Raw genomic sequence first — 24,117 nt, forward strand, 5'->3', positions numbered from 1 at the left:
ATCCCTCTCCCCCAGATTTTAAAATATTACTTACGTACTGCACCACAACGTTTATAAAAGTGTTCGTTAGTTCAAATGAATAATATTCCAACTCATATCTTCGAAATTAAATAACACATTAAAAAATAAACTTATTTAATTAACGCACTCGTACATTTAAAAATTAAGTAACAGCATCGCATCTGTATAATGAAAAGATGCTTAATAAAAAGTTAAAAAAAATAATACATACATAAATAATTACATTATTCAATAGAATCAAACAAAACTTGCAAATTGAACGTTACATTGGGAGGACAATTCACAGGTTGCATCATTGGTACAGCTTTTCGTCTAAACCAAGGTGGCATATAATCCATACAAAATATATAAAAATTATAATGCGTTGTAACGATACCCTTTCGGAATAATACTTTTTTCATTTCTTCGACCAAAATATGATGATCTCCCGTTTTCATAGCAATCACTTCCCGTACAACTTCGCTGATATAACGTGCCAGTTTTACAGCCTCGTTATTAGTTCTTATTCCGAATTTCGGTTCCATTTTGCTGGTTAAATAATCATAAAATCTTTTATTACAATAAAAATCGAATTTCGGAAAATTCGGCTTGGATGGCAAATGATTAAAACTAGGATCATTCTTTTTCTTCTTTTTTGGCACAACTTTGGGTACTTCTGGTACTTTAAATTCATGAGGAGCGGATGAAGGACGACCGATCTTGGATATTGAAAAAACGCTGACCGAGCTCCTCGAAGCGAATGTTTGAGTATTCGAGGAAGTTGAGTTTCTCGAACGCGAAGAATAACTTCCGGCACGTGATGAAGCTTCGGTGAAATTTTGCATAGCGATTCCGCTCACTGGATTTGAATCGTTGAATAGTCCGCCATCGGTATCGTTCATAGCAGCCGCAGAAGAACTAGGAACCGGTTCTGGTGTCTTTTGAGAACTACGTGAACGTTTCGAACGAGTAGATTTTTGTGAAAAATCTATTGAAGCGATGGATTTCTCATCAGACTGAATACTGGCAGAACGCGAATTTCTCGAACGCAGCGAACGATTGGATTTTTGTGAAAGATCATTTGATACAGATTTTTCACGAGATTGATTCGCATTTGCTGTAGGTATGGGAGATTTCTCGCGAGATTGGTTCAAACTTGTTGTAGGTGCCGGAGATTTTTTGCGAGATTGATTCACATTTGAAGTAGACATCGGAGATGAAATTGTATCCGGGTTTTCAACCGTTACTAATGGTTGCTGCAGAGGAAGCGATTTTCGCGAACGAAGAGAGTAATTTGCAGACTGAGACGAGGCATTTGGAGATGGTTGTTTCTTCGGAGTTTCTTTAGGAGATGGGATATCACCGGTGGATGTTTTGGCTGATTCTTCTCCTATTTTTTCAATGTTGTGAGCTATCGCTGCATCATCATGCTTTTCTGGTACTTTTTCAGGGGACGAAACACGAGCAATTTCTTCCACATTCGATTCTTGTGGAATTTCCCCAGTAAAAAGAACATCATCTGGTGTCTCGGCTGAATCTTTCAAAATTTCTACGGCACTGGGAGAAGGAATTTCTACAGTGACAGATTTCTCTGAACTTTCAACGACGACCTCGGCAATAGGATTTTCGACTGCTACTTCCATATTGGAAACGTGAGCCATTGCGTAATCGTGATCTTTTATATTTTCTTCAGCTGAAGGTAACGCAGATGATGGTAATTCGTTACTTTGAGAATCGCTGGGCGAATGTATCTGGTTTTCAGACTGAGTTGATTTGATTTCAGCGGATGAAACATGGCGAGTTTGATCTTCCGGAGACGCATCAACGAGCTCGGTTACCGATAACATTAAACTGGAAGGGTTGAAAGCCACATAGACAGATTCTTCGACGATTTTTTCATTTGACGCAGGCAAATTCGAAGAGTTTGAAATCGTATTCATCAACGTGGATTGTGCTGGTATGGCAGGATCAACATTCGATTCGGGAATTTCGTCGTATTGATTTTTAGAATTTTCTGCAGGGCAGAGAGTTTTATCAGAGTTTGAAACCGGTTCGCGAGAGTCGATACATTCAGTTTCAGATTTGTCCGTCGCCGGAAAATATTTTTGCGGGATACCAGTCTCATTTACAGATTTATCTGGCAACGAATTGGATTCCAGTTTACTGGCAGGTTCATTTTCAGATTCACTGGTTACAGAAGCAGATTCCAAGGTACTGAAATTTTTGTTTTCAGATTCATTATGCACCGAACACGATTCCAAGGCGTCGTCACTCTCATCTTTAGATTCCTCAACCACTAAACTGAATTTTTGCGAACTTTCATTCTCGTCTGCAGATTCATCGATTACCATGGCAGATTCTTGAGTGTTGGACGTGTCGATTTTGGATTCGATCAAAGTATCGCTTTCATTAGCTTCTTCTAGAGAATTTGAACTAACTAGAGTACGCTCATCCGATAAATTTAAAATCGAATTATTTTTTGATTCATTCACTCTCGACATATTGATATTTTCTGGCAGTGAAACATGTTCGCGCTGGTTGAACGCCGAAGATGGTACATCGTAGGTTAAATTCGCCGCTGAAATGACAGGTACGCTTTTCGGAGAGCCAATTTGCGATGGAAAATCAGTATTTATCGATGTCGGAATATCATCGAGTTGACAAAATGCCGAAGTTGATACATCGTACGTGAAATTTATCGGTTTACTGGTTACTTCTGCACTAGACGGTGGCAACGAAATATCATTCGAGTTACGAAACGTATCTATGCAGATGGATCGAACAGACGTGAAATCAGAGCCGTTTGATTTTTCATTGCTTTGCCGATCGTTACCCTGAGAAGTTTCACAAGATGCAGATTGATCATCAGTGTCATTCGCAGCGGTTTTATCGGTTTCGTCGTTTGAAATGGTTACATCGGAATAATGTAAGCTGTCTACGTCAGAAGTCTGCAACGAGACGTTGGGCGAACTCTGAAGTGTATCAATGCAAATGGATCGAACCGATGTGAAATTGAATCCGCTTGATTTCTCACTTTTCGGTTGATCACTATTATGCGAATTTTCACACAGTGCAGAATATTGGTTAGTAGCGTTTGCAGCGCATCCGGTATTCTCGTTTTTGGAAATCACGTCGGTATAATTTAAATGATCATTAATTTCCTGAGAAGTTGGATCAACAAAAGGGCGTCTTTTTTCAACGCTACTTTCGTTCTCTGATATCAATAATGCGGAATAATTTGTATCATTTTCAGAAGTTTGAGACGCCGGATCAACAAACGGTCGCTTCTTTGCAATACTACTTTCGCTCTGCTCGAGTATCAAGTGGGAATAATGTAAACTATCTTTAGTTGTATCGACAAAATGAAGCTTTTTTTCAGCAGTTTTGTTTTGGGCAACTGATATATCCAAATATCCAAGACTGTCGTCTTCACTTTCGTGAGTATTGAACGAAACAAAACGAGTCTTCCGTTTCACTTTATCTACGACAGTTGGAGTTGAATCAAATAATCCGGAACAGTGACTGTCTTCACTTTCCTGCGAACAAACTGGATCCGCAAAAGCACGATTTCGTTTCGTTTTGTTCTGACTCTTTGGGACGCAGTCGAATATATCCGAATACCTTGTATTGTCTTCAGAACTCGAAAGTGCAATAAAACGAGGATTTCGTTTCGCTTTTTTGTCATCTTGTGAAGATTTCAATGCTTCGGAATAACGATTTCCTTGACTCACTGGACTTTTCGGAGTTGTGAACTTGTGCGTTCGCTTTTTATTCTTTGAACTGGATTTGAATACGTCTAACAACTGAAGACTATCTTCAAAACTCGGAGAAATGAAAGGAGGTTTTCGTGCGGCTCTATTTCTGACTTGCGACGCCGATTTATCCATGTCAAGCAAATCCGAATAATTGGAATTATCCGGTGTATCGGAAGCTACGACAAAACCTTTCTTCCGCATGATTTTATTTTCGTTTTGAGAAGCTGCTGCATCAGTTCTCAACAAAGAAAGATCTGCAAAGACACCAATTGTAAATTTTTAAAGAAATATATTGATAATAACTGCGGTAATTAAACCTAGATAAGGGAAGTATACGCATACGCCATTTTGGTTCACACAACGGATGTAAACATTATCAGAACGTAAGTATGCATACAATCTTACGTGTAAAAAATGCAATTTTTTCGATTGTTCGCGGGTTTGGGTGAATTTTTAAGTAGTTTCAAGCTAAAGACAATGAAATTTCCTATCGATGGATGTTAAATTTTTGTTATTTCGCGAAAAATTGACGATTTTATGAATACTTATAATATTACCCTATTTTTTCATACTACAGTGGTGTGAAAATTATTAGACTAGCGGAATTTTTTCCTGCTACATACAAGGGAACTACCTGAACTAGCAGAAACGAAAATGAACGAATCAAAGCTAGATCGAAAGGGGACCACCTCAGGACCCCAAATCCAAAATTTCAAGTGCTAAAGTTGATTTCTCGATTTTTGGTGAATTTTTGAAAATTGAAAAATCCGTCAATTAATACCAAAAATAGAAAATATTGATGACGAAAAATGGAATTTTCTCGGGAAGTGGCTTAGATGGTGTCCCTAACTCATTTACGACTATCGAAATTCGTAAAACCTCAATTCCAGTCATTCTGGAGCCTCCAGCGATTTTTCATCATTTCTCCAGAAACTTGAAATTGCTGTGGAATGGCTGAAAATCAACTTTAGCACAAATAACTTTATTTGGGGCCTATGTGGGTTGCCATTAACCATTTTTTGCGGTTGTCGCGAAAATCGGCGTCTGCCGGTTCAGATGTTTATTACTGAAAAATTGATTTTTTCCTAATTGGTGAAATTTCATTTTACAACTTGAAATTTTTTTTATAAAGTAAATGAATGCTTCCAAACCAAAAAAAAGTGTTCCTTGTGGTCAATGATATGATATAAAAAATTCAAAATCAGTTTATTTCATTAAATAGTACGTATTTCCCCAAAAATCTGTCTATGTAGCAGCAAAAAATTGCGCTAGTCTAATAATTTTCACACCACTGTACATAATGTCAACTTTAAACTAAAAATACTCGAAATCTTCAGTGAACACACAGGCATTTTAATATAGCAAAATGTTCGTAATTTCATCGTCTTTAAAATGGGTGTTTATCGACAGCTCTACATGCAACCGTTCAAAAGTTGTAGAAGTTTGAAGTTGCAAAAACAAAGCAAAAACCAACCGCGGATGGTAAGTATTGAACTTTGAACAAGAATTACTCAAAATTTTCAACGAACACATAGGTAGTATATTGATACAGCGAAACGTTCATTATTTTATCCTTTTTAAAATGGGTCTTTACCGAAAGCTCTACCTTCATCCGTTCAAAAATTCTTGAAGATCAAAGTTGCGGAAAATGTTCAACAATCAACACTACCTAAGTGACTGATAACAGTGATAACACAATTTGAACCTTTTTCGCAACTTTGATCTTCAAGAATTTTTGAACGGTAGAAGGTACAGCTTTCGGTAAAGACCCACTTTTAAAAGGATAAAATAACGAACGTTTCGCTGTATCAATATACCGATGTGCTCGTTGAAAATTTTGAGTAATTCTAGTTCAAAGTTCAATACTTACCATCTGCAGTTGGTTTTTGCATTGTTTTCCCAACTTCAAACTTATACAACTTTTAAACGGTTGCACGTAGAGCTTTCGATAAACACCCATTTTAAAGAAGATAAAATTTCGAACATTTTGCTATATTAAGATACGTGTGTGTTCGCTGAATATTTCAAGTATTTTTAGTTCAAAGTTGACACATACATATAATGTGAAAAAATCGGATAGTAGAAATATTCATAAAATCGTCAATTTTTTGCGAAATAACAAAAATTTAACATCAATCGATAGGAAATTTCATTGTCTTTAGTTCGAAACTACATAAAAATTCACCCAAACCCGCGAACAATCGAAAAAATTGTATTTTTTACACGTAAGATTGTATGCATACTTACGTTCTGATAATGTTTACATCCGTTGTGTCGAACCAAAATGACGTATGCGTATACTTCCCTTATCTAGAACTTTAATTAAACCTACCAGTATAGTTTTTAGAATTATCCACTGATTCTTCTGCGCTCAACTGAAATCGTTTTTTGCGTTCAACCTCTTGATTTTCAAAATCATCGAAAATACTTTCGATGTCCGATTGCTGCGATGAAGATGGCATTTGTGTAACCGGTGGGGCATTCTCTTCGTTATCAATCGGTTCCGAAGTTCCGACTACACCAGATTGCAAGGAAGCATCATTTGGTGAAAGTATATCTGAAAAACACAAGAATTAAACACATTCCAAGCACTCTAACGAATTTTTAATCACACATTATGATCAAAACACCCACCAGAGCGTTCGTTTTCAGCTACATCTTTTTGTTCATCATGAAAATCATGATCATAAGTAGAAATTTGCTTCGCAAACAAATCGGAATAATTTGAGCTATCTTCTTTATCTGGAGTATTGGAAACTATCACGAAACCTTTCTTTCGCTTGATTTTATTCTCATCTTGAGAAGCAGCTACATTATTCCCCGACGATAGAATATCTACAAAAATATCAAATTCGTATTTTTCTCGATGCTAAAATTCTCAATAACCGCAGTGATCAAAGCTTACCAATATCGTCGCTTTTAGAATTATCCACCGATTCTTCGGCGCTCCAATTGAACCGTTTTTTGCGTTTAACTTCTGGATTTTCAACTTCGTTGCCGCGTTTTCTTTTTCCCGAATGCTGCGTTAGTGGTATTTGAGTCACCGGTGGTGTATTTTCTTTACTGTCATTTGATCTCAAAGATTTAACCAAACCAGACTGCAAAGAAACATCTGGCGAAAACACATCTGAAAAAGTACGATTCGAACATAATTCATCTCAATCATCTGTCGAGTGTCTGATCAGATGATAGTTGAAAACTCACCTGTTCCATCACTTTCTGCTTCATCTCTCTCATTATCAACATTTTGATCACGGGCAATAATTCGCGTCGTAACCGGCGGTGAAAAAACACCTAAAATTATATCAATATGACTTTTCTAATTCTACAGAGGATTATCATTTGACACAATATAACTCGAGCTTACCGGTATCATCTGCGGAATCCATCTAGAAGCGATCAATACTTTTGGCAGAAGTTGTTCGGAATCTAACACGATAAATTCATATTATTATCCATTTTCTCACTACGCGAACAACACTTCAAAATTTGAATTTTGATTTGTTTTTGTTGATTGTAAAATTTTGATCACGTTCATTGTTCAAATTCAACGGCCACTTTCGGCACTTTCTACTCCCACCTACTTTCCCTCCCAAATTATCACAAAGGAAAACAGCCAATCACAACGCGGCACAGTTCAAATGTAGGTATGATTTTGTTTACCTACCTGTTTTTTCCATTGTATTTTTTGTATCATCCAGGTAATTTGCAATTCGCATACATTCGTGCATGGTCAAATTTCAGCACTCAGAATTTTGTTTGATAGCGATTTTGCGAAGTGTTTAGACCGAAATAAAATTTGTTTGCCGATGATAATTTATGAAAGTATACGCCGAAATCTGCATTTTGTTGGTTCATTCGAGTGATTTTTGACATCTGTATTGTATTTTGTACATCTTCCGTGTCATCGTATTACGAGGCTATCATGGTGAGTGTTCATTTCATTGCATTTTCTAAATGCATTGATTCGGTATTTTGCTGTTTCGTTTTTGTTCTATCACTCGATTCTTATTGAATTTCTGTGTATTTTGTGGTTTATTTCGATGAATTGATATTTACCGATCTCGTGCGTATTTTATTTCAGTCTCACACTATCTTACTTATCCAGCCTGGAATTAAACCCGAAACTAGAACTTATTCAGATTATGAAAGCGTCAACGACTGTATGGAAGGTAAATTTTTCTAAACGATTTTCTTTTCTATTGATTTGACAATTTTGACATCTAACGTTACTTACATTCGTTTAATAATTACTTTCAGGGGTGTGTAAAATATACGAAGAACATTTAAAGCGATTAAAACCCAACACTCCTTCAATAACGTACGATATTAGCCAGCTGTTCGAATTCATCGATCAATTGGCAGATTTATCATGTCTTGTGTAAGTATTACTGTTGAAGTCAGTTTTAAATTAATCTCGATGCGTTGCAATTCTATCTAAATATCGTACTCATTGTAACAGGTATCAGAAAAGTACCACCACCTATGCCCCTTATAATAAGGATTGGATCAAAGAAAAAATATACATACTGCTTCGAAAGCAAGCTCGAGAGTAAATCGGCTTTTTATACATATATTTTATTGTTTCGCTTCTTATAGAATGTATATTTTTATTTTTTAGTAAAGAAGTTTAATCTAAGTTTGATCATATTATTTAAGCTGCAACCTTTTTTTCTCTCATTGATAATGACTGTAGATGTATTGTTCATGTTGTATGAATAAACAATTTTTATCATAAAATAAAACTGATTTTTTATTTGGTTTTATTCTCGTGACACTGTGACAGACCAATCGATGGTAAATATTTGAAAAGCACGAATAATAATAATCTTATATATTTTTGGTTTCACATCAACAAGCTAAAAAAAAAACTCGAATTTTCATCAACAGATTCGCGCACACACTGAGATAAAAAAAAACTTTTCAGTCTGTTATAAAAAAATTTAAATTATCAAATAGGTACAACGTAAATAAAAATAATGTACAACCGTTAACATAGATAAAAAAAAAAGACACTAACTGTATAAAATGTTCAAAATTCAAACCTAACAGCGCCTTACTTTACATGAGTTTGAAATTTAAAATAACAAAAAAAATGATTAATACGATTTTTTTATAAGTATGTGGTTAACAATTGTCTCAGGTCCTTGCTATAAGTCTAAGAAAATAAAAGGAATAGCTTCAGCCTAGCTAAATTTCTGAAAACAAAACACGTTATATCGTTTCAATCCGTCATTGGTCGTACTCAATCAATCAATCAATGATGTGTACTTTCTTCGATACACCCATACTAACCAATTCGTATAAAACACATGATTTTGTTTTTTCCTCAAACGTTTCGAGCTATTTCAGAATTATTATCTGATTCTCGGACTACTTCTGACTCGATCGAAACACTCTGACTAATACCATCGCTAAAAACGATACTTTGGGGTAACTGAAGCGCATTCACTGATCCATGCCCGGTGCTGTTATACGAATACAAAGACCCGGACGTCGACAAATCTAAAATGGAATCGTCATCGGCTGAATTTACAGAACGTATAGCACGAGCCGGCATCAAGTGACGAGATGTACCTTCGCTTTCACCAACGGAGCTTCGACTGCTCGCGCTACTGCTAGGATTATGTACACGGGGTTGCCAAGGTAAAAGTAACGGCTGAAAACAAAATTGATACGTTTAGTTTCTACAGATCTGGGAACTAAAGGAGAATGATTTTGAATAAGTTGAGAGTGAACTAACCCTTCGGAATGGCCTTTGTTGAGGTTCAGATCTGACTAATGGTGTTCGTTCATCGTTATCGCTATCTGAATCCGAGTCAGATCCTTCATGAGGTAGTTCATCGGCGGCGAATACTTTTCTTTTACAAATCGGACATACACGACGGTTTCGAGTTAACCAAGGATCTATACATTTGGCATGATACGCTGCAAAAACGAGTCAATTATTAATTACTTATACAGAAAGAAGGTTGTAGGTCTAGGTACATAATCATTCGTCTGAAAATGTAACAGAACAATATTCTAGAAACACTTTTAATTTTAAAAAGCCCTAAAGCTTTTCGAATGCTCATTTGAAAAAACCAAAGCCTAGTTTTCACAATAACGATCACATTCAACATTCCTAGGTTACGTAGGCCTTTCAATAGTACAGATTCATTTTCAACTCTATACGAAAAACAGCCTTACAACCATTCCCTTCTATCTTCTCCATCCAAGCATACTCGCTTTTCAATTTTCACGAAAACAACAAGAAAAATCCTCATCATTAACAATATTACAATTGCATACAACAATTAAAATCAAACAAGTTTTCATCGAAGGTTTTCAGCATTAAATATCAAGCAGAATCAAAGCATAATTCCAAATGCTCTTGTAGTTCGGCACCACCACTGAACGAACGCTAAAATGAATCATATACGAGTCAGTTATCAGTTCAGTCAGTGAAGGTAAACAAATAACACTCAACTTCGAATTTGATTTTGATGAAAATGTTACTGCAGTTACTTTACTACCAAAGTACCGATGATTATTCAATATTCACTTAAATTCTGCGGAATATCGCTTTTAAAACTTGACTTGTTGTATGTTGTATGTGATCTTTCGAAAATACGCCATGCTAATTGAATAAAATTGATGTTTCCAAGTTCAAAGTTTTTCTCCTACAATATTGGCATGTTCCAAAGCAAGTATATTATTACACTGTATTAAAATTGCAGACGAAGCTGCGTGAACACAGGGGTGTTATACATATTAGTGTAAAAATATATCAAAGTGAAGTTTGAACTCAATCTAATAAAAATTGAATGGTAATTAATGCTGGGATTTTGTAATTTATTGCTTCATGTAGCGTGAAATGCAGATACGAGTAATTGTCATCACACTATTGAAACACCTATACATATGTCCACTCCATTTTGTCTTACGATACGATACAACGAAATAATACTTGGAACTTGTCAGCCTTTGAGTACCTATGTAATATATACTCAAAGAGGAGAGCAGACTTTGAACTTGAATAAAACTTGAGTGGTAAAAGCTAAGAGCTAAGCTAGGATTCTCCATGTAAATCAATGAAATCAATAATCATTGCAGACAATTTTACACTATTAAAATACTTATGTGCCCACTGCCCACTCAATGTTTTCCAAGTATTTCTTAAATTTCATTTTAATCGAAAATACAATTTTTTGTAAACATCGCCATCATCCGTAAACGCGAACATACACTTCTGATAACGGCAATGTGCTGAAATAGAAAATGAACGAGATTGCTCGTTATATTACACTGGTGGTGCCGAACTACAAGAGCATTTGGAATTATGCAGAATCAAATACCATACGAAATGAAATGAAATGAAAATAAAACAAAACCTTGCGAATTAATACACGATTTGGCAACGTTGTAATCATCTGTAACACTTCAATTATACGTATCGTATTCGTATACTAACCATGTTGGCAGGGTAAAATTCGTAATTTCTCTCCATCGATATAATCGTCTAAACAAATGGCACACGTTTCGTAAGGACTACCTTTTGAAAATTTTTCAATAGGTAGCTTACGTAACGAAGACGTTGGTAACCGATGCCTACGAGCTCTTCTTCTATCTCGTATACATTTGCATATCTGCAAACGAAGCCAGCGCAAAATTAGTACACAGAAAATTTACAATAATACGTGAAAAATTCGTCGTAACATACGAAAATAATATCGAAAAACATAATTACCATAAAACTAATCATCGTGATAAAACACACAGCGACTACAACGGCAAAAGGAATAATTAAATCGGCGTTTATATCGAAAGGGAAATTAGAATCATCTTCGATAACAACGTAAACTCTGCGTAAAATAGCGAAAATAATCAATTTTTCATCGTGTTTTTTTAGTTATCTTTAAATTAACCTAAGTATCAACTTCCTCATACTTACTCGTTCACATATAAATAACTCCTTTCGAGTTTTAATCCCGTATGCAAACCTACAAATACCGAATATATTCTGATATCCGAACCATTGGAGGCATGCATTGGCTCTACTTGAAAAAACAAATTATATATTACAATCCGCACGTTTATTGGTTGGCATCAAACTACTATTAATATCATGATTCGTGTACCTGTGTACATACTTATTTCACTGGAATTATTATAAACGATAGCCAAATCGTAAGAGGCATTTTGAGCATTTCTCACTTTCTCGTCGAAAGTACAAGTTCCTCTTCTGATTAGTGCAATCCATTTACCAGTATAATTGATACTTCTTGTGGGCGGAGGTATTATACCTTGACATCCATCTTCCGGACTCGCCTTTACGATCATACCCTACGAGAAAAAAATCGAAAATGTGTAATGAAAAGTAGCTTAAACCTACAAGTAGGAAAGTACATTGCAAAAATGAGGAATCACACGATGACTCATTTTGCCATACTTGTGAATTGTGATGCATTCGTATCGTAATTTACAACGTCACATTTTTTTTTTATACGATCTCATTTTATCACCAACAAAATGATAATGCTAATTTACAGCTAAAAAAAAACGCGCTCTACACAATCGTACCTCGAATCCTTCCGGTGGAAAAGGCGGTCCGAATTTCGAAGCAATTGCCATATATCCCCCATCGATCTGTTGATTTGTTCGAGCATCGTAAACTGATATATCGGCATAACACTGCATACTAAAAATGCTCACAAACGCTGAAGTCATGAATATCCATACATCTTGACAAGAATGTTGGAATATGAATAACATCTTTCTGTACAAATGAACCAAAAAGCAACAAAAAAATTAATCATCGACATCGTGAAACAATTTAAAAGGGCTTACTTTATATTGAATGCGGAAAATATCGAGTACTTGTATTTAATTTATGGAGTAAGTACGTAAGTACATACGAGTATCTAACGTTATACATCCGTATGTATTTCGATCACTTGCGTTACATTACGATATTATAATATACGATATTTTTAAGGCTATTTAATATCGTCGTTAATCGTATTATATGTACCTAGCGTTTCCCTTCGAAATTTATCAATGCAAACATCGACGTGTAAATAATTTTCTCGCTTCTCTCGAGTGGAATAAAACATTATGCTATATTATACCAACTCTTATCGGAAATAGGTACAAGTTTTATGAACGAATGTCGCAAAATAACGTACAGTTGAGGTCGGTAAGCTGATAAATGCAGTTTTATTTCGCTTCAATTTTTCACGAGCAAGTCTCAGTAGGTAGAAACTTGAGCTTTATTCTGACATTTTCCAAAAATAAAAATATAAAAACGTTCCATTTTCAAATTTTAGTTACCCATACTTAATAAAAGATTCGGTGGAGAAAAAAAAGGTAAGTAGTGTACCCAATAAAGGCAATAGAATTATTCTTTTTTCGAGATATTTACTTTTTTCATCAAATCATGCGTACCTTTTTCAGAGAGAAAAAAAATCAAATTATCGAAATCGAAACACACTTTAAAAAAGAAAAACAGGATGAAAATATAAGGCAAAATATGTAGCCCAGGCCGAGATAGATACCTATTGAAAGAAAATATGTGAAGCAAAACACTTAAAAACACTCAGAAGAAGTAAAACAGCCATTTCATTTTCACATAAGCATCAATTCATTTGGAAACTCTAAAAAAATCAACAATAAAAAGCAAAATTGGATTTAAATTTAAATGACAGTTGAAATAATGAAACATAATGGCAGGTACCTATTCATAATTTTCTTTGTTCTGTCGAATCACTATAGGGATTTTAACCGATTTTCACAGTTTTTTCCACTATATTACCGAAGCTTTAGCGTACCTACCTACTCGTATACTTAAACACGAAGACAAAAACGAAATTATTACTGAGTAACCTCGTTGTTTTACGTATACTATATCGAGTTCGTTAATAATGGCAACGATTAATCGAAAATTATTGGTAATTTACGACCTCAGACCTCACTATAAATACTTAAAGAACAGCATAATTGATTTCATTTTTTTTTTACAGTTAACCGATTTCAAAATCTCTAGGAAATTCGAAAATTGGTATTTTTGAAAAGAGGTTTCATCTATGTATAAGTAAGTAAGTATCCCAAAAACTAACAATTTGAAAATGTTCAAAAAGTTTAAAAATGAGAACACGAGCTTTGATGGTCATAAAGCTAAAGGGTTTGAGTTGAATTTCAAGATATTGTACTCAACTTTTTCCAAGGAAAAAAAATAAGTAAAAGTAACCAAAAAGTAATCGAAAACATTACAAGACGTGAGTAAAACATTTTAATGCAGAAAAAAATCACAAAAAAGCTAGAACAAATCATTTAAAAAAATAAAAAACAAACTTTTGGCAATTACTGGTAGTTAGAATAGGTATTTCCCAACTTTTTGATAAAATAAGGAAGATTTTTTGGCAATTTCCGACACAAAAGTGAAAATTTTCAGCTACATAATAATTCTAAGTTCTACATTGTAAAAAAGCGAGATTTTGACAGGGCACGCACTTATGCTTTTTTCAAAAAAAAAAAATAATAATTTTAATAATCAAAAAAGTTTGAAAAATAAGAAGCCAAAAAAGTGACAAAACACGGACAAAAAATTTTCATGCAGAAAAAAAATCACCAAAAAAACAGATCTTCTCGTTTATAAATAAAATTTTAAAAAGTGAGATTTGTAACAATTTCAGTTAAAGAAAAAGGTTTGGCAATTTCTGACACGCCCACAAAAAAAATTTTTGCTAAAAATTTGGAATTTTTTACAATAAGTAAATAAGCTAAATACAAAACTTTAGCAAGAGCTTTTTGAGAAGAGAATTATTGACTACAGAAAGTGGTACTTTTTGTCAATTTTTTGCAAAATAGTTACATACAAGACTTTGACAATTTTTGCAAAAAGCGGGACGTTTTTATACAATATAGTCACAAAAAGTGATACTATTTTGAGATTTTTGTCAAAAAAACGATACTTTTATCTAGTTTTGGCAATGTTTCACAATTTTTCGCAAAATAACGAAATTTTTGGGGGAAAATGAGCGTTTTAGGATTTTTTTGCAAGAACCCAAAATGTTTACTAATTTTTTAGCGAGAAACGACGGAAGCTTTTCATTCATTTTGAAAAAAGACAAGATGTGTTACTATTAGTATTTTTGGCAAAATGTGTGACTTTTGAAAATTTCAGAAAAAGGCAGAGCTTTACAACCATAACGCTGAAAAGACACAGTAGCCAGTTGGAAAAGAATAAAAAAAAGTCTATATTTTACTGTTGACATTTTCAACATGTTTTTGGAGAGCTGAGATTTGGAAATATCAAATTTTGAAAATTTAAAAAAAAAAAGGAAACGAGCTGTTTTTTCGAGTACGAGCTCTGTTTTGACAATTTCAGCAACAGGCATTGCTTTTTCGGAAATTTTTGGCAAAAAAGCAAAACTTAGGTATAATAAGCAATTTTTGGGAAATTTTTTTTTTCAATTTTTTGCATATATGTAAGAGACAGTTTTTATTTTAGTAATTTATCGTGAAAAAGTGACTTTTTTTTAGCAATTTTTAATAAACAAAAAAAACGAGACATTGGCAACTTTTGGTTCAATTTTTTTTTTTGCACTTTCAAAAATGTTCTAGGTAAGAGCATGTCATAAAAATTCATAATGTACCAAATGGCATTTAAAAAAAAAAAATTGAAAAAAATCAAGTCATGTCGTTCTTTTCCTGTACCCTTCAATGTACCTCTACCTACATCCAAAAAAGCAAAATTTTTTAGCAATTTGGTGAAAAGCGAGAATTTTTGTCAATTTCTGGTAAAAGGTAGGTAAGAATCAATGCTTTCTGGCAACCATAAGCGAAATTTTTAGGCAATTTTTCGTTGAAAAGTGAAGTACGTAGTACGTATGTATTTGAAATTTTTCACAAACGCAATTTTTTAATAAGATTAGAAAAATTTGAATTTTCGAAATTTTTTTTGAAAAAGCAACCAAAACTTACTACCTGTATTACTAGTAACTTAGTAAATTAGAAAGTAACCAAGTACGAGTTCTGAATTTCGGCCACTTTCCACAAACATCGGGCATTTTCTCCCCCCTCCTTCCTCATTAACAGCTTAAAAACAAAATATAATCCAAATTGAGAAACTTTACCCGATGGTATTCAAACTTGAACTAGTTTAATTAATAGATAAACAAAACATCAAAAGATATTTTCAAAGCACACATCCGTCGATGATAACACAACCAGAGATATTTTTTTTATCGAAACTCACATTGTTGTAAATCATATAAATGTACTTGATATACGTACAAGAATGGCAAAAGCAAAATACTCGACTCGTAAAAAACAAAAGTATGGTCAAGAAAATGGCAGGAGGAGGGTGTGCCGGGAGTACGTAGCTATAATTCGATGAACTATAACACGATATTACATAGTATCGATGCAATTCTCTAAAATTAAACGTCAATTTATCATCTCATATCGACCGATAACGTGCCAGGTCGTAGAGCTTTTAATCTATAATCTGCACCATAGACTGTAGTAGTAGTAGGGAGAGTCTAATTATTGTAAATGGGCAAAATATGATGTATTTGACCGAAATTAAATATTACGGCCAATCGTCGCCATTCAGTCTGCGAATACGACGCTACAGTAAACACAAGGTCTTTATCTCTACACAAAAATGTATCAGTAACACTGGTACAATTTCGTGCGCGAAATGCAAACACACAGCGTATACGACACACGTTGGTCGAAAAATTTGCTCTTTTGTCTCTTTCTCTGTGCACGAAAAATAAAAAATCAATTTCATAATTAGAGGCTTATTTTCTCGCTGATGAATTTGCATTAAAAACCAACGTCAGGTTTGAAGAAAATAACACGTAGGTACGAAGGCCATTCGTCGACTGTGGCTCGTGCGGTGCTGTGAGATGTTGCCGTTAACCAATTGGCTTGGACGAGTTCATTATTCGCTTCGCAAATAAGTATATACATTATACATATATTCTACAGATAGGTACCTATAAAACTCACACCTACCTACCGTATGAGCTCGGCTACGCGACAGAAAAATCATTCGGCCATCGGACACTATATGCTAACGATCGAAGGTACCCGATTCAAAAGCGACGGACATTTTTTTCAAATTTTCAAAACCACAGGTGGCGTATAGGTAAGGTATTTTGATCCTCGCTCGCGATACCGAACATAAGCCGAAACGAATTGAATTTCAACCATCTCGGCCTAACAATTTTTCTCGTATACGGTTCATCAATGTAAACACACATACGATAAGATAACGTATACTAATAAATCGATTTACAAGTAGTACGCCATTCGACGAAAAGACTCCGACGCACACACCGCCGCCGTCGCTATCGACGTATTCTATTTAAATCGAAAATCTATAATCGTTGGTTTAAAAAATTCATCGATTCGAAATGAGAAAAAAAATTCTCTAAACGATCGCAATACTCGAAGCACCTTCTAGCACGTAAAAAATTCACGTTAACGTCAAACGACCTCGTAAAAATTTCACTCAAGAACGAAGAAATTTTCACATCGACACGAGATTTTCCCCCTCTTCTTGTAAGTACTAACTTACCGCAATATACTGCACAATTTTACGAGAGTTATGACATCATTTTGGATAATTTTGGTGAAAATTTTCCTCTCGTAGCACGAATACTCGTATAGGTAAGTATTGTATCACGCTCACAATAAACAGTCGAGTTAACCATCAAATTAGTGCTTATACAGCTAACGATCCGCAACAAATTTCCTACCTACACACTCGTCATCATAATATAGGGAAATGCGAGGAAGAGAGGTATCGTCTAGAATTCGTCAGCATTTTTAGAATCTGTACAGGCAATAATTTGTCAGAATCATCAGTTCGACTCGACAAAGACGATGACAGCGGTGATCCTATTCGCAAAATACCAACAATGTTTTCCCTATTTACCAGGAAGAATTATCGTTCGGCTATTTATAACCCTAATTATATAAAACGTACCAATGGGTAACGAACAACACCCGAAGGACATGTAGACTCTATAGACTCGACACTCGAATCAAAAATACTCGCCAAGTTACTCTTGCTCGTGCGAATGGCATGGCAGTCTCACAGAAGCAAAGCGCAGACAGACGTGGCTAAACGATTTACATATTAAATAAGTGTAACGCCATTGTCAACGTCAACATAAATTTCTATTGTGTGTTTGAGTAGTTAGATGAATTTTTAAAGATTTTTCGTCCCAAAAGAAGAATCATTTTCGAGATGAATACGAATCGAATCGATTTTATCGGAATTGCAAAAATAGTAGGTAGGTAGGTAGGTAGGTAGGTAAGTAGGTAAGTAGATGGGTAGGTAAATAGAGATACTACATACAGCTAGATGCACAGGTTTAGCTATATATTTATCCCTTCTTTCTAGCTTTCTTTTTCTACTCCTTTGCAACTCTCAAGGAGACATTTTTGTACTTCTGTGCCCAATTTCAAGCTGATAGGTAGTCATTAGTCAAGTATGTGTTCTCAGAAATGAGCAAAGTGAAAGCAAATTTTTCGGCATGCAACAAAAATTAGCTACCTAACTATGACTCCTTCTTCTCAAGCTATGCTAATGTCTCTCAACCAGATCATCTCTTCAGACTCGACTGTCAAAGCTTCGTAGATCAAATAGGGGAGGCTCCAATGATGGTACAAGAACACAATATTAAAAATAGTAGAAAAAAAATGCTACAAAACCAACTTTTTCAAAACTGAAGGGGGGATGGTGGGGGTTAGATAGTCGAAGCCCTCAACAGACGCATCTAAAGCACCCTTCGGATGTCCATGCCAAATTACAGCCTCTCAGGTCAATTTGGAAAGACTGCAACAACGACACAAAATCAAAAAACCGTAAATAGGGCGCGAAAACCTCATTTTCAGCAGCTGTAAACGGGAGAGGAGAGGGGTTGAAAAGTCCCCCCCCCCCAATAAAATATCTTGGACACCGACCGGATGTAGATGCCAAATTTCACTCCAGCGACGAAACAAAATTAAAAAACCGTTGAAAATGATGCAAAAATCTACTTTTTTGAATCTGTGAAGGGGTGGGGAGGGGTTGAAAAGTTTGAACCTTCATAATAAATATCATTCGGCAATAGGCACCCTTCAAATGAACATGGCTAATTTCAGCTTCCAAAATCGATTTGGAGAGGTGGAGTCTTGACGCAAGGTTTTTCAAGGTCAAGCGAATTTTAAGAAACCGGTTTTCCAAGAGAGGGATTTTTTGAATGCATAGAACAATAAATAATTTCTGATTTTCTATTGATGGATTCCTGTGTTTGACTTTTTTTCTATCTTTTTCACGTCTCTTCACAGTGCACGCTATTCTAAAAATTTGGACAAGCCCCAATTTGAGGTCAAGGTCGTCTCCATCACTCAAATCCGTTCAATTTTTTAAAAAATTCCTACGCCATACCAACTAAAAATATTGCAAAAATTGATAAAAAATAATTTCATTCTGTACCTTTTTATGATTAGCAGTACAAATAACATCAAACATCTACACTTTTGCTAACATTTGAAAACGTTTGATAAAATTTTAAATTTTCAAGGGGTGGATTATTTTTTGCATATTGACGAAGGGGTAAGTATAAAAATGAATGTTTATAATTTTGAAAATATTTCATATTTCTAGACAACAAAACATTGGAAATATTTTTTTTCAGATTTCGAAGTGTAGTAAGTATGTCAAAATGATTTTTCTCCATTTAGGCAAGAAAAAAATGTTATTCGTCTTTTCTATCCTACAAGATATCAAAGTTTTTAAAAAAAATTTTTACAGCAATTTTGTATTTACTCACAATCTTTAAAAATTATTTTCTCGAAAATATCAAAAAACATCATCACAGTTTTTTGATATGTTGTTCTACATGAAAAGGACTATTTATAATATTTTTTTAAGAATTTTTAATCCATGCTTTCATACTGTTACTCTAATTGCAAGTTTGTAAACTGATTTTTCGCATTATCAAAAGTGGCAACACTGATTTTGGCACCATGAGCAAATAGCCCTTGGGATGAAGAATAGAATGAAAAAAAAAATCTTGAACCGCAAACTTGATCAGAACCACTGCCAGAGGCATTTGAAATTTTCACTTGGCAGCCATTTTGAAAATTTTTGAATGCCATTCCTAAACGCAGAAGAATTGTAGGGACCTCCAGTTTGCGCCATTTCTCATTATTTGATGACCTCTACCGACATACATGTGAGATATGAACAAAATCGACAACCCTTTGCGCAAATTTTGGGTGACTTGGCTTCGAATAACCCATTATAATTTTTGAAATTTTTTTGACAAGCTTCATCTTCCACATTTTCAGGAGTCGAAACTAATTCTGGTTTAGTTTTTTCCTTTTTGGTTACAGTCACCATTTCCTACACTTCAGCTGAGCACGAAATTAAATCAGATGATAGTGAAAACATAATATCGAATCATCTTGCACCGGTTTTCATTGCTAAATTTGAAACCACAGATCAGAAGATTAATCGAAAAATCAGAAATACCTACTCGTACTTGAGGCATTTCACATCCAAAACAATTGAAAACTTGCTTTTAAAAACGCCAATACAGCGAATTGACAACCCTACGTACACCATAAAGGTCAATTCTTTTATTTAAATAGATAATAAATTGCAAAAATTAAGCCTATGCGATTTTATTTGTGCGGGAATTGAAAATGGTATCATTTTTAACGAGGAGCTCGATTATAGCACAATTATTTATACACATACGTATATTTGATCTAATAGGCATAGCAAAGGGAATGTCAGATTTAATAAACGTTTTTATAAATTGATCGTCTGCTTGAAATAGCGAATTTCATTTGTTTCTACCATAATTCATAATTCATACCTACTATTTAAATCTACGTAATAGACAATGGCACATTCTCTGCATCTGCGGTACCCTCATTGATGACACAGACCACAGACACACTTTCCACACGTAGTAGGTACCTAATTATAATACGACAAATTCCCAAAATTAATACAGAACAGGGAATCCATAACCTATTCCACGTCGTAGTAGTCGTACGAGTAATTCGCTAATCGACGAACTTGAGACTTGGAACAGAATAGAATCCGAAATAGGGTGTTACAGAAAATGAAATATTTTTAACAATGAACACGTTCGCGATGGTATTTTTACCTAGTAACAAACAGATATCGTAGGGGACGTTTAAAAACGTGTGATAAACACCAACACGTGACATCAATTTTGACAAAACTCAACACGTTCAAAATAGTCGATTTAAGTCGTCTCTTCGATCGTTTCGTTCACACGTGTTGGGAAGAAATTCATTGACCAAAATGAATTAACCTTTCTGTTCGGCCTCTCTGACGTCACACAACCGAGAAAAATCATTCGATCGTTAAAATCTATAAAATGAATTGAAAAATAATGAACATTTCGACGAAGAAAAGCGATCATGGATCTGACGTAGCTGAAACGTCATTCATCTATGATGTTTTAGCAATATTGAGTACCTTGGTGAAACGATGTTATCATTATTACTATAACTATTTTATACCTATAATATATTGGTTATCTTCACGTTCGTGTTAATACAATACCGTTGTATGACAACGAATTTTTTTCTTCTGATAAAATTTCTCAATCGAAACACCAAGGTAACGATTTGTATTTTAATGATAGTAGCGCCTAACGACCTTATATAAAAACGATTATTGATTTCAGCGAACGGATGTGCGACAGGGTGCCTTCTCCTGTTTGCCATTTTTCATCGTCGTCACGTTCATTCGTAAAAAAAAAAAGCTTCTCGAGAATTCGAGATGGTCAAACGGAATGAACTTTTAATGTTAATTTTATTCGATAGTCGATTTTGAACCAGTTCGATCGGATAGGATTGCGGACTTGACCTAAACCCAGACACAGCGACGACTTTTACCAACTTTTGTTCACTATATTGTTATTGTAAAACTTTTCTGAAGCGTTGCGAATACTCTAAACATAAAAAACAATTAGCTTTCAAGATCATTACGCTGTTTATATGGTTTCAACTTGAATGAATCAATACCCACAGACGACGACGAAGTTTACATCATCAAATTCTTTAATATCATAACGCAACAGCCGTTTACAAAATTAACGTCATAGTTTCGTTAAGGCAAATGAAAGCTGTTCGCAACCTACGCGAATTTGCATATCGGTTCGATTCGGAAATGGAAACTAATTCTTGTATTTCACATCTGCACCGGTATCCGATATCTTTATCGATTTCTATACATATTTTTTATCTAATCGCGAGCTATTTAAAATAATTTCTAATATCAGTAATGAAAAAACGATTTTCTTTAGCTCTCGATCGACTTATCGAATGCGTAAGTATTGCATCATGGTTTTCAACGAACAGAATTTTCTTGAAAACTAATTCAAAACGATGAGAAACCACTTGATATTCTACTCGAGACTCGAAAATTTACGTACCTATTCGTGTACATAATACTAAAAGCGTTTCGAATGTGTATATGATATCTTACTTAAACAATTTTCCTGTTCAATTTGCAATGACGAAAATTAAACATGCTTGGTAACTGATCTGCTAGTTGATGGAACTTTATCGGCATCGTATCCAACATTCACGAATCAGCTTCATCGACCTGTATCAAGAAAATGAGACCAGAATTAGCAGTAATAAAAAAAACGATGTCGTAAAAATGACGTCGTAATTCCGTTGATAAAATGTACAATAACTTTGTAACAATCTAAGAGGTCTATTTAATTGACATTTTGGTTCCGAAAGTGGCTCGATTTAATCCACGAATGATAAAAAAAATGCAACGGCCTTGACTGCTGAGATGGATATTGTAAAGCTCAAAGCTGTGGAACACTCCTACAGCAACTGAACGATAGTACAAAAGGTTATCCATTCAAAGACAGAAAATAAACGAGGAAGATCCTAAAAATCCAGCCACTTTGTCTACATGATAACCGAAGGAGTGACTAAGATAAGAGAATGTACACTTTGTAATAATTGATAATGAAAAACAAAGTAAACTAAACCGGTCAGCCTACCTAATAATAAAAATAGGCAAGTCGCGAACATTACCGAATTTAATTCAAACTTCGGACTGAACAACAACATCATCATCATCATCACTGCAGCGTAATGTAGCACTCGAACGCGATGACAACACAACAATGAATCATATTATTATATTCTTAATATTGTACTTGAAATAGGAAATTGACTGAAGTGATATGAATATCAAATTCGTTGTACTTTGTCTTCGCGTAAAATGAGACTAAAAAATATGAAACGTTTTCAAATAAATAAGCCACCGTACACGTATTACGCGACGAACTGTGCCCAAAGTTTGGGAAAACGATTACGAAAAATGATACCTACATGTTTATTAAGTATCGTAGTAATTTTAAACTGAAGAAAATAATAATAACTCGACGAAAGATAAATATAAGATTAACGATTTAATTATCGACTTAAATACATATCAACGTTGAAGATAAGAATGAATTGTTTTTCACCAACGAATTATATAAATAAGATTCGACGATAGTAACGTGGAAAATGAAAAACACGACTTTTCCTATACCCGTACGCATCAACACAGACGATAAAAAATATCACTTTCTAGTTCTTACTTCTGAAAAACACCACGTGACATTTATTATACTACTGGTTTTTTTACCAGTAGACCAGCAAGAGTGGAATTTCGCCGAAAAAATCGCATTAACGGTGAATCTTAGGTGAATCGATACGTGCAAGGTATACAAAGCGATAAATTATTACGTTTATGACTTTTTACTCATCACCAATGACATTGTAAAAGACAAACAAATTGAAGTATAATCCAACGTAAGATTAATTCGAATTAAGATAGGTTGAAGGAATAATAACACGAATGCATTTTATTCGCGTTTTTCGTCTCGGTCGATTTATGGACATTCATGACCATCTTAATGACAAGTACGAGTGTGATACTTACGTGCTACATTTTCATATCATGGGTAATCAACGATACACAATCCGATTAAAACAATCACAAATTTTTTTATAACATAGCTTTTGTATAGATTTATTCGATCCAATTATATTACATGCACACGAATAATACGTAAAACGAGACTATTTATCAAATTACTACGCCACAAATTGTGAAAAAAAAATTGTTTGTTATTAACGTGATAAATAAAAGTAAACAAAATTTTCATTGTTTCTTTTTGTTTTTTTTTGCATGGTTCAAAATTTACGATCGAGCGAGTAAATTAGTTTCAAAGTTGAACGGTAGAGTCGTTGATTACAATTTATTTTAATTTTCAATTTTAAAAAAATTAACTTGTCTTGATCTCTTGTCTTGATTTCG

The 24,117-nt window shown here is 34.4% G+C and overlaps 3 protein-coding genes across 12 annotated transcripts; 1 reads left to right on the forward strand and 2 right to left on the reverse strand.

Moving 5' to 3' along the window:
- Positions 1 to 118: 118 nt before the first annotated feature.
- LOC135847366 (kinesin-related protein 4-like) lies at positions 119 to 7,396 on the reverse strand. Its single transcript, XM_065366843.1, has 6 exons — positions 7,123 to 7,396; positions 6,960 to 7,049; positions 6,661 to 6,882; positions 6,390 to 6,590; positions 6,088 to 6,312; positions 119 to 4,009 (listed from the first exon to the last, which is right to left on the reverse strand). Exons 1-6 carry the CDS (start codon positions 7,142 to 7,144, stop codon positions 246 to 248), a joined length of 4,524 nt encoding a protein of 1,507 aa, XP_065222915.1. The 5' UTR covers positions 7,145 to 7,396; the 3' UTR covers positions 119 to 245.
- A 79-nt stretch (positions 7,397 to 7,475) lies between these two features.
- e(r) (enhancer of rudimentary) lies at positions 7,476 to 8,500 on the forward strand. The gene is made up of 4 exons (XM_065366858.1): positions 7,476 to 7,683; positions 7,840 to 7,927; positions 8,016 to 8,136; positions 8,218 to 8,500. The coding sequence occupies exons 1-4, from the start codon at positions 7,681 to 7,683 to the stop codon at positions 8,309 to 8,311; spliced, it is 306 nt and encodes a 101-aa protein (XP_065222930.1). The 5' UTR covers positions 7,476 to 7,680; the 3' UTR covers positions 8,312 to 8,500.
- Positions 8,501 to 8,574: 74 nt separating this feature from the next.
- Positions 8,575 to 23,932, reverse strand: gzl (godzilla E3 ubiquitin protein ligase). 10 transcript variants are annotated; one of them, XM_065366852.1, is made up of 10 exons: positions 23,740 to 23,932; positions 22,273 to 22,392; positions 12,318 to 12,513; positions 11,876 to 12,080; positions 11,689 to 11,794; positions 11,485 to 11,599; positions 11,209 to 11,383; positions 9,499 to 9,683; positions 9,051 to 9,414; positions 8,575 to 8,953 (listed from the first exon to the last, which is right to left on the reverse strand). In XM_065366852.1, exons 3-9 carry the CDS (start codon positions 12,507 to 12,509, stop codon positions 9,085 to 9,087), a joined length of 1,308 nt encoding a protein of 435 aa, XP_065222924.1. In that variant the 5' UTR covers positions 12,510 to 12,513; positions 22,273 to 22,392; positions 23,740 to 23,932; the 3' UTR covers positions 8,575 to 8,953; positions 9,051 to 9,084. The 10 variants fall into 10 exon arrangements, with proteins under 10 accessions (XP_065222924.1, XP_065222928.1, XP_065222920.1 ...); XM_065366856.1 differs by having other exon boundaries at positions 8,575 to 9,414; positions 11,888 to 12,080; XM_065366848.1 differs by having other exon boundaries at positions 8,575 to 9,414.
- Between the last annotated feature and the right edge of the window lie 185 nt (positions 23,933 to 24,117).

This window comes from Planococcus citri, chromosome 5 (genome assembly GCF_950023065.1).
Source record: "Planococcus citri chromosome 5, ihPlaCitr1.1, whole genome shotgun sequence".
Classification (NCBI taxonomy): domain Eukaryota; kingdom Metazoa; phylum Arthropoda; class Insecta; order Hemiptera; family Pseudococcidae; genus Planococcus; species Planococcus citri.